The sequence below is a fragment of the Nicotiana sylvestris genome, chromosome 1 (genome assembly GCF_000393655.2).
Source record: "Nicotiana sylvestris chromosome 1, ASM39365v2, whole genome shotgun sequence".
NCBI classification, from domain to species: domain Eukaryota; kingdom Viridiplantae; phylum Streptophyta; class Magnoliopsida; order Solanales; family Solanaceae; genus Nicotiana; species Nicotiana sylvestris.
In genome coordinates this window covers 54,986,074-54,998,286 of record NC_091057.1, presented here as the reverse complement: position 1 = coordinate 54,998,286, position 12,213 = coordinate 54,986,074, and the positions used below count along the sequence as shown (strand labels likewise).

General features: G+C 40.9%; 1 protein-coding gene across 1 annotated transcript; it reads right to left on the bottom strand.

Moving 5' to 3' along the window:
* Positions 1 to 457: 457 nt before the first annotated feature.
* LOC138870131 (uncharacterized) lies at positions 458 to 2,209 on the bottom strand. The gene is made up of 3 exons (XM_070147794.1): positions 1,724 to 2,209; positions 917 to 1,624; positions 458 to 802 (listed from the first exon to the last, which is right to left on the bottom strand). Exons 1-3 carry the CDS (start codon positions 2,207 to 2,209, stop codon positions 458 to 460), a joined length of 1,539 nt encoding a protein of 512 aa, XP_070003895.1.
* Positions 2,210 to 12,213: the final 10,004 nt, after the last annotated feature.

Below are 12,213 nucleotides of genomic sequence, written 5' to 3'. Positions count from 1 at the left end.
GATTGAAACCAGCATAAAAAGAATTGTACAGAGAAGAAAAGAAAAATAAAACTATCAGGAATGATGGAAAAGGGAAATTGCATTTCATTGAAAATAAAGGATAACAGGGTTTGTACATCAACAAGCGAAAAATAAAAATTTGGGTCACAACCCTGGAATGACCCAAATAGAAAGGAAAACAAAACAAACAACCAAGACTCCTTCCGAGTAGGGAGAGGAGTAGCCTTCCAATTGTTAAGCTTTACATTCGGCCCGACAAATACATGTTTGCTTTGCTAAAACCTTTTCCAACTTCTACCATGTTCACATCATCAAACAACCTTTGGAACCTTTCAATTAACTCTTCATTAATGTCAACCACAGAACTTGGAACTGTAGTCACTGGGCATTTCCTGGCACCGAGCTTGACAAAAGACCTGGAGAGACGCGGGATAGGCTTCAGAAGTACCCACGCCTTCTATTTCAACCTTTTAGCCCTTCTCACATCTGCCACTGTGGGTTTGAATCCAAGACCGAATGTACCCAAATTTTCAGGGAGGGACACTGGCTGTATGATACCCTGCAGGGATGCACCCAGATCTTTACCTGGCACAAAGCCATTTTTCAGCATTTCAGAGGCAACCATGACAGATGCAGAGGCTATCTTTGGAGTTGGAATACGTTTCCCTTCTGGAACCTTCTCGACCGGCATTGTTTCAAAAACTTTATAGACCCACACCCCTTTGTCATCTTTAGCCTTAATAAAAGGGACATAGGCATCACTGTGAGCACAAAAATTCTCCTCGCCATGCACGACGATCTCCTGTTTATCCCACTAGAGCTTGACCATCTGGTGCAAAGTGGACGGGAATGCTTTGGCGGCATGTATCCAAGGCCGACCTAACAACAAATTGTAAGAGACGACTACATCCAGTACCTGAAACTCCATGGTGAATTCCACCGGTCCTATTGTCAATTTAAGCACTATATCACCAACTGAGTCTTTTCCTCTACCGTCAAAGCCTCGTACGCATAAGTTGTTCTTGTGAATCCTTTCATCATCAACTTTTAACTTGTTCAGAGTAGAGAGAGGACAGATGTTGGCATTGGAACCATTGTCAACTAACACCCTTATGACCACATAATCTTCATATTTTACCATAAGATAGAGAGCTTTGTTGTGTTCAGTTCCTTCCAGAGGCAACTTGTCATCAAAGAAGGTGATCCTATTCACCTCAAATATTTTGTTGGCGATCTTCTCTAGATGGTTCACTGAAATTTTGTCGGGGACATGAGGTTCGTTCAAAATTTTCATCAAGGCCCGACGATGCTCGTCTGAATGGATCAACAATGATAGCAAGGAAATATGGGTAGGCGTCTTTCTCAATTGCTCCATGATGGAGTAATCTTGTGCCTTCATTTTTCTCAAAAACTCCTCTGCTTCTTCTTTAGTGACTGCTTTCTTTATTAGAACTGGGTTATCTCTGGATGTTTTAGCTTTCCTTAACTCTTCCGGGGCAAAGCATCTCCCTGAACGAGTTAATCCCTGGGCCTCATTGACTTCTTCTTTCACTTCCTTTCCCTTATAGGTCACTATCACCCGTTCATAGTTCCATGGGACAGCCTTGGTGTTGATTACTAGCAACTAGGTTACAGGCTTGATGATAACAGGGTCCGTATGGGCAACCTCTACAATTATGACAGGTTTATTTGCCAACCCTGGGATGACCACTTTTGACTTTACTTGCTTTGCTACAACATCACTTAGGGATCTTTTCTCAACTATCACAGATGGCTTACCGTTTGTCATGATCAACTTGTTTACCAATCCTTCGACCATTGATTTTTTGACTGGCTTGACCTCCCTAGACCGAATCATCACAACGAATTGTGAGGGTTTCTTGGGCTCCCCCTCCTTGTGTACTATCTCGATCATGTTTGTTTCTTCACGGGTTGACAATGGGTTCTGATTGATGTTGGGTGCCTCTGGAATTTGGACTTCAATCCGGTTTGTGTCGATGAGCTCCTGGATGGCATTTTTCAAGTGCCAGCACTTCTCCGTATCATGCCCCGAATTACCAGAACAATATGCATAGCTCAAGGAGTAATCAAGATTCTTTGGGGGAAGGTTTGGCAATTTCGACTCAATTGGCCTTAGCATATCCAACTTCTCAATTTGTAGAATAAACTGGTATAAGATTCTCCCAACGGGGTGAAAGTTTTCTTCCATTGTAACCTCTCATTTTTGAATGCTAGATTGGGTCGAAAACCTGGGCCAGCAAGGTTTCGATAGGCTCGTGAGGGTGGGTAAGCATTTTGTGGAGCTGGGTAGGTGTTCTATGGGGCTGGGGCACGCCATTGAGTAGGAAGGCAGTTGAGTATATGACTTGGCATGGTGGACAGAAATCTGAGGGTCTGGTGATGGGAAGTAATGCTGGGGTGGATTATATGGGGTTTGGGTGTAGGTTTGGTGATGGGGTCGAGGTTGGGTATAATGGTGTGACGGGCCCTTGGGTCCAAACCATGATCCTGAATCAACTATTGCCACATCTTCTTTCTTCTTCTTTCCGATTACTCCTCCAGTACTATTCTGAATGGCTTGGGTAGTTGCTTTGATGGCCGATTAGCTCATGATTTTGCTTGATTTAAGCCCTTCTTCCACCATGCCACCCATCTTCACTACCTCGTTGAAAGACTTACCTATGGCTGATATCAGATGACTAAAGTAAGTAGGCTCCAGATCCTGCAAAACGTACTCCACCATTTCGCTCTCCTCCATCGGGGGGGTTAACTCTTTCCGCTTGTTCTCTCCAACGAAAATCGTATTCCCTGAAACTTTCACTAGGCTTCTTCTCAATCTTAGTCAGAGACAAACGATCTAGAACAATCTCGATGTTGTATTGGAAATGACGAGCGAATGCTTGGGCCAAATCATCCTATATATACCATCTGTTGTGATCCTGACGAGTGTACCACTCTAACGTCGCGCCACTCAGACTCTAGCTAAAGTACGCCATCAACAGCTCATCTTTCCCATCGACTCCTCTCATTTTACTGTAGAATCCCCTCAGATGGGCCACCGGGTCTCCATGCCCATCATATAGGTCGAATTTAGGCATCTTAAATCCCACAGGCAACTAAACATCGGGAAATAGACACAAATCTTTGTAGGCTACGCTCACCTGGCCTCCCAATCCCTGCATTTTTCTGAATAATTGTTCCAGGCTTCTTACCTTCCTGAACATCTCCTCATGCTCTGGATTTTTAGGTGGTTTCTCAGTCTCAACTAGGAGTTCAAAACGAGGAGTGTAGGAGTAATGATATGGGGCCTTGAAAGTAGGCTCCGGGGGATAATATTGATTATCTTGGGTCTGGAATAATGGCTCACTGGAGGATCGATAGAGTGTAGCGGGCGGGGGTGCCACGAAAACAGGGTGGCTGGTGGATGGGGGTATGGGATTGGTTTGGATGGTGGTGCTTGTGGGGTTTGGGAAGTGGTGCCTTGATAGTAGTGGCAATGTTACGGAGATGAATCAACAGTGGGAGGTTTTTGGGATTGAGCCAGTAGCGGGACGAAAGCAGGGTTGGCGGGGTATGATGGTAGTGGATGCCCTTTCATCCATGCCTGGTACATGTCTGCCATTTGGTGATTCAACTTATGTAACTCCTCCTTCATATTAACATCAGACACTTCCCCCTCCCTTGACGGATCAATGACACTTGCATCCAGTTCTTGGCCAGCCATGATCAGCTTGTCTTTGGACCTGGTGTTGTACGGGTGAGTTCCCAGAATGCCAAACAAACTAACCACCTGCCTGGACTTGATGACAACAAGCAAAATTGTTAGCGATTAAGAGCTTAGCAGATAGGCAACCACACGTTGGGGATGCAATGCACCTAAGCCGTTAACCATTTCTATTATTCATTTGAACGGCTACTTGCGTCATCCCGGCTTTCACTAATTTCCATTTTGCAATTTCTTTCTCTTTTTTTTCACTCCTGCTTTTCTTTGCTTGATTCTTGTCTTTATTCTTTTATTCTCTCATTTTTTCCTCTCTTGTTTTGCCATTATTTCTTTCCCACAATTTTTTTGTTTTCTCTCCCTTTTTTCTTTTCATTTCACGGTAATGATCGAATCCTATGGGGATTGCCTACGTATCATGACGCCGCATGAATCAGACCAAGCATAGTTTTGGGGATAAGTGTAAAATAAAAGAAAGATACATTTTTTTGGGTTTTCAATTTTTCATAAAATAAAAGCAAAACATCCTGGTTACAACGACTTCTCCTACAGAATTTAATCATAAAAACTAACAGACTCGAAAAGGTGGACTAATAAAAATGAAAGATGAAAATACAGACTTGAATAAAAATCATGAATACATAAGTGCCTCAATTACTGCTCCAGGGGCCCGCGGGATATCAGTCGGTCTCGCCGCGGTCCTATGCGCCATATCTTCTTGAAGGCGAAATAGGTCATCCATGATCTGTCGGACAAAAATCATAATGGAAGCGAAGACCATGGACCTGGTCATGTCTTCACATTCGTTACACTTCATCACAATGCTCCTAACCCTTTCTCTGATAATACCCTTCTCTTGTAGCAACCATCCGATCTGCTAAGACCTGGCCCCCAAAACTTGTTCGGCTGAATGATTTTGCTCTTGAAGCTGCTGCAGGTCTTTTTCTAGCTGCGACATCAGGGCGTAGCAATGTTCTCTCTCCTTTGAAGCTCTTTGTTTGTTTGGAATCTCGTTCTCGAGGGTAGTTAGTTTTTTATTCAAGTTGGTGGCTTCTCCTTCATATTTCCTTTTTAATTGCTGGATAAACTCTGCTCGGCCCTCTGCGTTCTTCGCTAACTGTGCCCGGGCTCTTGCCAGATTACCCTCAGATTTTTCCAAATCATCCTCGCACTCAGCTATTTTCCTCCTATGACCATTTATGAGTCTTTCATCCTTTCGGATCCTTTCCTGATTCTCAGCAGGTATCTTCATTTTTTGGATCTGGACTCGAAGGGCCTTGTTTTCTTGGGCCAATTTCTTCTTCTCCCCTTCATCAGCAGCTGCCTGTACACTTTTGTCAAATTTAAGAACTCGGATTTGCCCCTCCAATTTGCTTATTGTGGCTCTGTAGCTTGCCTCTTTTGCCAACCAATCCCATTACTCCTGTGCCCCATCAGTGAATTGTTGGACATGGGGCCTTTTGGCGGGCCATTCGGGCTCTTGATGGAATTGAGACCTTTTACTCTACCAAGTTGTGTAACTAGGCTCCAACTCGCCTATGGACAAATCCCGTACCTGAGTCTTTGGCTCTAGGAACATACATTGATGCCAAATTCGACGCACCCTTTCTTCCGGGAAAGCAACTTTTGGTCCAGTTCGATGACCTGCCGACTCAAATCCTCATCATGCGGGATAGTCTGGTACCTGCCTAGCTGGCGTAGAACTCTATGTGGGGCATAAGGCTGAACGCTTCAGAGACCCATCAACAGAAGAACATGCTTCGATCGACATGTAAATGACTTCACTGACCGGGAGCCACCCGAATGTCCACTCAATTTTGCTTGCAGTCAGGGAGCTCAAAGGTACGAACCATGCTTCCGTACCATCCAGATACTCCTGGCCCTCCACCCAGTTTTCATATTTTTCAGTGCATTTAAGATCGGTCATACCACAGTTCATGTACCCCGAACGGTGGCAAAGATGTTCCTCCATCCAGAGTTGTAGAAGCATATTGCATCCCTCAAAAAACTTTCGTCCTTCCCGACAAATTGTTAGAGCTCGATAAATCTCTGCTAGGATCATCGGTACAATGGTGCCATTAGCCTTTTTAGTCATGAAGTCGGCTATTCCCACAAGCCCCAACTCTATGTTTCCATCCTTTCTTGGGCAAATTAAGATGCCCAAGAATGCCACTATAAAAGCCAGTCCTCGCCGAGCTTCCCATTTATATTTGTTCCCTGAATGAGTTAGGCCGGTATCTGGAGTCTCAAAACTGCGAGGATTCCCGTAACGTCAGTAAAGAAGTAGAATGTGCAAAATCCCTCAGCCAAATTTCCGTCTTTGACTTCCCAACTGATGCTTAGAAGATCCAGAAACTTATGAGGAGTCACCATTCTAGGTGCCACTGGGTATTGATTTCTAAGATTCCCACTAAAACCAGCGTAGCCCGCTATCTCCTCAAGTGTAGGGGTTAGCTCAAAATCAGCAAAATGGAACACATTATGCGCTGGGTCCCAAAAGGGTATCAAAGCCTCAATTATATCCATCCTCGGCTTAATCTTCAGAAGACCAACAAGACCGCCCAAAGCTTTTATCACAGTATCTCTACTGACTTCCCCTAAATCATTCCACCACATATGGAGTTCTAACGGGATTTCCTCGAGGACTGTGAAAGGTTCATTTTCATTCGTGCTCATCCTGCACATTTATTTAAAGTGATCAGTTAAAAGACCATGATTTACTTTGACTCAAGATAAAATTACCAATTTTTCGAAATTGCTATTTAAAACAAAACACTTTTGCGAATACAACCCTTCAGCACCTCAAGAAAGAAGATTTTAGGGTTGTGTTTGCTAATCAACCAAAAATTTGAAAGAGGACCTTAGGTGGCTATTTTTGCAAAAACAGCCTTCTGGCGCCCTTTGGGCATTTTGGCTATTTTGGACAACTACGACATTACCTAATTTATTTATGACAAAATAACGACACTTCATATATTTGTTTTCGTTATTTTTGCAAAAATGGAGTTGGACCCGATAAGGGTTGCCTATGTATCCCACAGCCGGTGAGAATCAAACTTGCGCAGTTCGGTCAATTTTGACGCAACAGAAAACATAAACATTTGAAATAGCTTTTTTTTCTTTTTTTTTTTAAAAATTTTGGCAAAGTTTCGGGATATTTTGGACACCAGATTTTTTTCACAGGCGGGTAATTTCCTCTCTCTCTTACCTCAATTTGGTTTTTCTCAATTGTCTCCCTGCTTCTAGAAGCCGGTCAACATGCAATCCGAGTCAAATAAATGTGCAAGTAGCAAGTAAAATGCATCAGGACGGTTTTTTGATTTTGGGTACACCTGTCCTAGACAGATCCAACCCCTGTGTTGAGTCCCCAAAGTCAAATGCATGTAATGCAAACAAGCGTTCCTACTAAGGATCCAGCATGAGGCTACGTTATACTAGGTTTGAAAACCTGGGTTTATTTGTTCTAGACCTGGCTTACCCGAGCGGACAGCTCGAGCCGAGAGGGGCAGCGTACCGGGAATACAGAAGTTTCACCGGCTTTGCAACTTGTCCGATCTTCGTTCTAAAATTGGGATATGACTCTAACAGAAGAGAAGCTACTCGAAGTGCACCCTTCCCAGATGATTTAGAAGACTCAGAGAGAGGAGGGTTTCACAACAATTTATATACAGTTCAACAATATCAAAGCGGTAAACAACAACATTTAGCACATTAGGCCCAAACATTTAAATAAAACCAGATAATAAATGAAGCCAAATATAACAATTATTCTAAGATCGAATTCTTGAACCCTGAATCAGAGATTCTGGATTCGGTCCCCAGCAGAGTCGCCAGAGCTGCCACACCTCGTTTTTACTACCCCAGGAAGGGGGTATGAGTCAGTTTTTTCCAATTAAAGTGACAATCGAAATGAGATTATTTTATTTAAAATTCAGAGTTGCCACTTGGGATAATTCATGGTGTCCCAAGTCACAATTTAAATCCCGAATCAAGGAAAGATGACTCTTATTTATGGTCCGCGAACACAGAAATCCGGGTAAGGAATTTTGTTAACCCGAGAGAAGGTGTTAGGCATTCCCGGGTTCCGTGGTTCTAGCACAGTCGCTCAACTATTATTATTTGCCTATTTATCTGATTTTAAAATACTTTTAAACCTATGTGTATTTTTAACTATATAACCGCTTTTATTTATTTAAAGAATTAATTTAAGGTTATTTAAAACATATCGCAAGCCACGCTACATGAAATGTACCCGTGATTCATGACACGTTCTATTTAACCTTGTTGGAGATTAGAATAGGGTCACATGAAATGTACACCCGAGTTTTAATAATTGCCAATCACAACTACGTCACGGGAGCGGTACCCGTAGCCATGATCAGTATTTAATTAGCGCGCCTAGAGCAACTACGAAACTCATTTTTTAATATCTAAGTTATAAGATTAGTATGATGGCCATAAGCAATTCCATTAAAATGTCACACCTCAATCTATTTGTAAAGGGCTATATTTGATTAAAATATCTAGGGAAGTTCTTACAAAAATAGTTCAAACTTACTAAACAACGATTGATAAAAAGAGAATTTGGGGTACGCATGATGGCCCTTTAATTATTTAAAGCCGACTGGTTTTTGGCTTAATTCCAAAGATATTGCTGAAAGGGGGAACTGGGCTCAATACGAACCCGAAACCGTGGCTAGGCAGATGAGTACCTATTTTCAAGTGGACCCAAACAGAGTAGTAAAACATCTGAAGCCTAACGAAACTAATCGAGCCCATTAGACTGTTCTCAATGCGCAACAATACGATATACATGCCTAGAATACTATCACACCCAAACGACCATGACATGCATCTAAAAGAAATACTGCTTCACTATCCAAGCTAGCAATACACATCTAGGATTTAAATTACGATAGATATGCTGAGTTCAAGATATGACTGTCATAACAATTGGAAACCCTATACCATTTGAAAATCTTTAATAATTGGTGGACAAAACCTTCTCACTCAATTATGACTCTTAAAAAGGCCCAGCTACTCAAAAACCAGACTTCAAAGGAGGTAAACCAATAAAATTACAATATGAATCAACCCAGTACATGAAAATCAACACTTAGGCAGACTTAAACACGTTTGAACAAAACCAAAAAAAAAACATTCATCATCTGACTTAGTTTCCTTACTACAGATAGTTTGAGCATTCTATATACCTAATGAGAAGATTTAAATCAGATCACAACCCACCATAATAACCTAAAATCTTAACTTAAGGCTCACACATGTGATACAACATCAGTATATGAATGAGCAAACAAAAATGCATATAAGAAAAGCTGAGTTATTACAGAAAAGTGAATGAGCTTAGAGAACATGGAGATAAAAATCAACAGGCAACATGATCAGTAGATTTTCACATTTTAGATTACACACTTCAAACTTGTCATTCCATGCCACTTAATGTCCAAGAAATACCTGGATACCAAATCAAAATCAAAGTGAGGATTTCTGCCAAATTGTGAGCAAAACAACAAAAACAAAGCAACCACAACTTCTTCCAAAATTAAACCATGCTTCAGCTCTTTTGGAGTCAGAAAATTTTAGAAAATTTCTTCTAGTTTTCTTGTGAGAGATCAGAAAGGACTCAGGACAGTACTTTTTTTTTGCAGAGAATGAACTTTAAAAATTTGTATTTCTGAAGAAAATTTTCAGTCGTTTTTAGCTACTTCTTCTATGCTCTTCCTTCTCTATAGAATGATCAAAAAGTCCTTTTATAAGCCAACCTTAGGGCAGCATTGTCTAGCCCTCAATTATCCCCTTTTACCCCTTGTTTTTCTTAGTTATTTTACCCTCTTAACCCCTTAAAAATATCTAGGTCCTTCATTTCTTAGCATGCAAGTCAGCCTACCCTTATCCTCTAGAAGCTTCCCATAACAGAAAATATTCTCCAGCCCTCAAATACTTAAACACCCCTTGACACCCCTGTATTAACATCCAGAATGAATCACTCCCGAGTCAAATTGACCCAAGACCCAAACCAAAAATCCATGGGTTCATCCTGCCCAAACAGGGATGGACCAACAACCCAAAAGAAAGAACTAGGTATCAAAAATCTAAATAGTAAAACCTTAATACTAGCTAATTTTAGTAAACAAATGGAATTGAATTAATCAAAGCAAATTGCAATCGACACTAAACTAGAATATGCTAAAACGTTCTAACAATTAACTAATTTAAACAAAATAAAGAAACATGCCTGTTAAATACTCTAACCTAATATGCAAGTAGAAATTGATTGAACAAGAAAAGAAAGAAAGAAAAAGAAAGAATCAAGAAACGAAAACAGAAAAAAGAAAGATGAATGACTGACCAAAAATTGGAGAGTATTAGCATAGATGACCAAACTTAAGACGCTTCAACAAAGCTTGAAGCCGACCTTAATGACCACTCTAGTCAAGAATGGCCTACCAAGGCCACCTTCGAGCCACGACAAGCAGAAGCTTCAAAATACCCTAAACTCCGAAATTAGGTTAAATCTGGATTCAAGATTTGACGAATTCTAAAAGCTGTTTAGGAAAAACGCCCAGGGTTTCTAGTTTGGGGAGGCTTGGTGGTTATAGGGTGTAAGTTTGGGGTCGATCGGAGTTGCGCCGCCGACCGATGAGTCGAGAGAGTATTAGGGCGGCTAGGATTTTTTCTTTAGATCTGGTTAGAGACGGAGCAGGGGGATTCGAAATGGGGGGGGGGCTGATAGGACAATCTTATATGGATTGAATAGCCAGTTCCCAGCCATTGGATCAAATTAGATCAACGGTTGGGATTTGATTTTATGGAAACGGGGTCGTTTTAGTGTAGGAGAAACTGGATCGGGTGGTTTGGTTTGGGCTTGGGCGGAATGGGTAAGGGGTGAGAATTTGGGCTTAGTATTAATTTGACCCAATCACTTAACCCCAGCCTTCTTTCCTTTCTTTTTTTTAAACCTTTTTCTTTTGGTTTTTTTCTTTTCTTTTCCTTAATTAATATAAATCCTAAATTAAATCCCAAATTAATCTAATTTGTAAAATTAAACTAATTATCAAATTACAAAATTTATAAAAATTACTTGATCCTAAATTAAAAGAGAAAAATCAATAATCTAAAAATTAAAAAGTAAAAATGTAAAATGAGCCATTTTTGTGATTTTTTATTTTTTAATAAAATAAATAATTAACTAACTAATCCTAAAATGTAAAAATGAAACCTAAATTCAATGCATGGTATTTTTGATATTTTTCATGATTTTTAAATAAAAATAATCGTGCACAAAAATGCAAACAATTAATAAAAAAATCCTACGAAAAATCTATAAAATTTCAAATAATGGGAAAATTTTATTTTCTTAGATTTTAGGGGAGTAATTCCTATAGGGCAAAAATCACGTGCTCATAGGCAATACTAGAAAATGTAAGACCTCCACGAGGCATTGTCAACAATATAAGACCCCTATAAGGCAACACCAAAACTATAAGACCTCAAGCAAGGCATGAACCATACTTGTACCAAACAACTTATATGTAAGACCTCAAGCAAGGCATGAACCATACTTGTACCAAGTAACTTATCTATAAGACCTCAAGTAAGGCATGTTAAAATTGGTAAGAACTTTACAAAAGGCATAATCCCGATCTTAAAGTTAAGGCTATATATCCGAAATTATAAGACCCATAAAAAGGCATACCCTCGATATAGATGTAGAAACTACTTCACTCGGGGACTAAAAGGCTCCGGCCAAATACAATGACTACGGTTACAAGGCTGTACCACCTAAACTCACGTGACTCGGGGATGTCCGACTGTTGCTATAAAATCACAGGCCTTCAATTACTTCGAAAAAACTTCGAAAAGAACCGGTTAATTAGGCTACCTTTGGCATAAGCAAAAGAGCTTCGATCATATCAGCTACAAACAAAAGGTTTCGAAACAATTCAAGCCATCGAGCGAAACCTCCCGATGTGCTCATTTATCGCTACATAATGGCTCAAAATCAAGCTTCTTATCGAGTCGGGCGAACACAAAAACTTCAAAAAGTCTTTAGCGAGGGAAAAATAAAGCCTACATAAGAGGTCGTACCGACCCAATGCATAAGAGCCACTGCCGCCAGCCTACATTAGAGGTCGTACCGACCCAATGCATAAGAGCCACTATCGCTAGCCTATATTAAGAGGTCGTACCGACCCAATGCGTAAGATCCACTGTCGCCAGCCTATATTAGGAGGTCGTACCGACCCAATGCATAAGAGCCACTGCTGCCAGCCTATATTAAGAGGTCGTACCGACCTAGTGCGTAAGAGCCACTATCGCCAGCTTTAAATTAGAGGTCGTACAACCCAACGCGTAAGATCCTAAGAGCCAACTTAAAACTCAAAAACTTAAGGGTCAATGAGCTCGAGTCAAAATCCGACTCAAAGACTAAGCCCGAAACAGTTAACTAAAATTGCCTAAGGGCAAATACG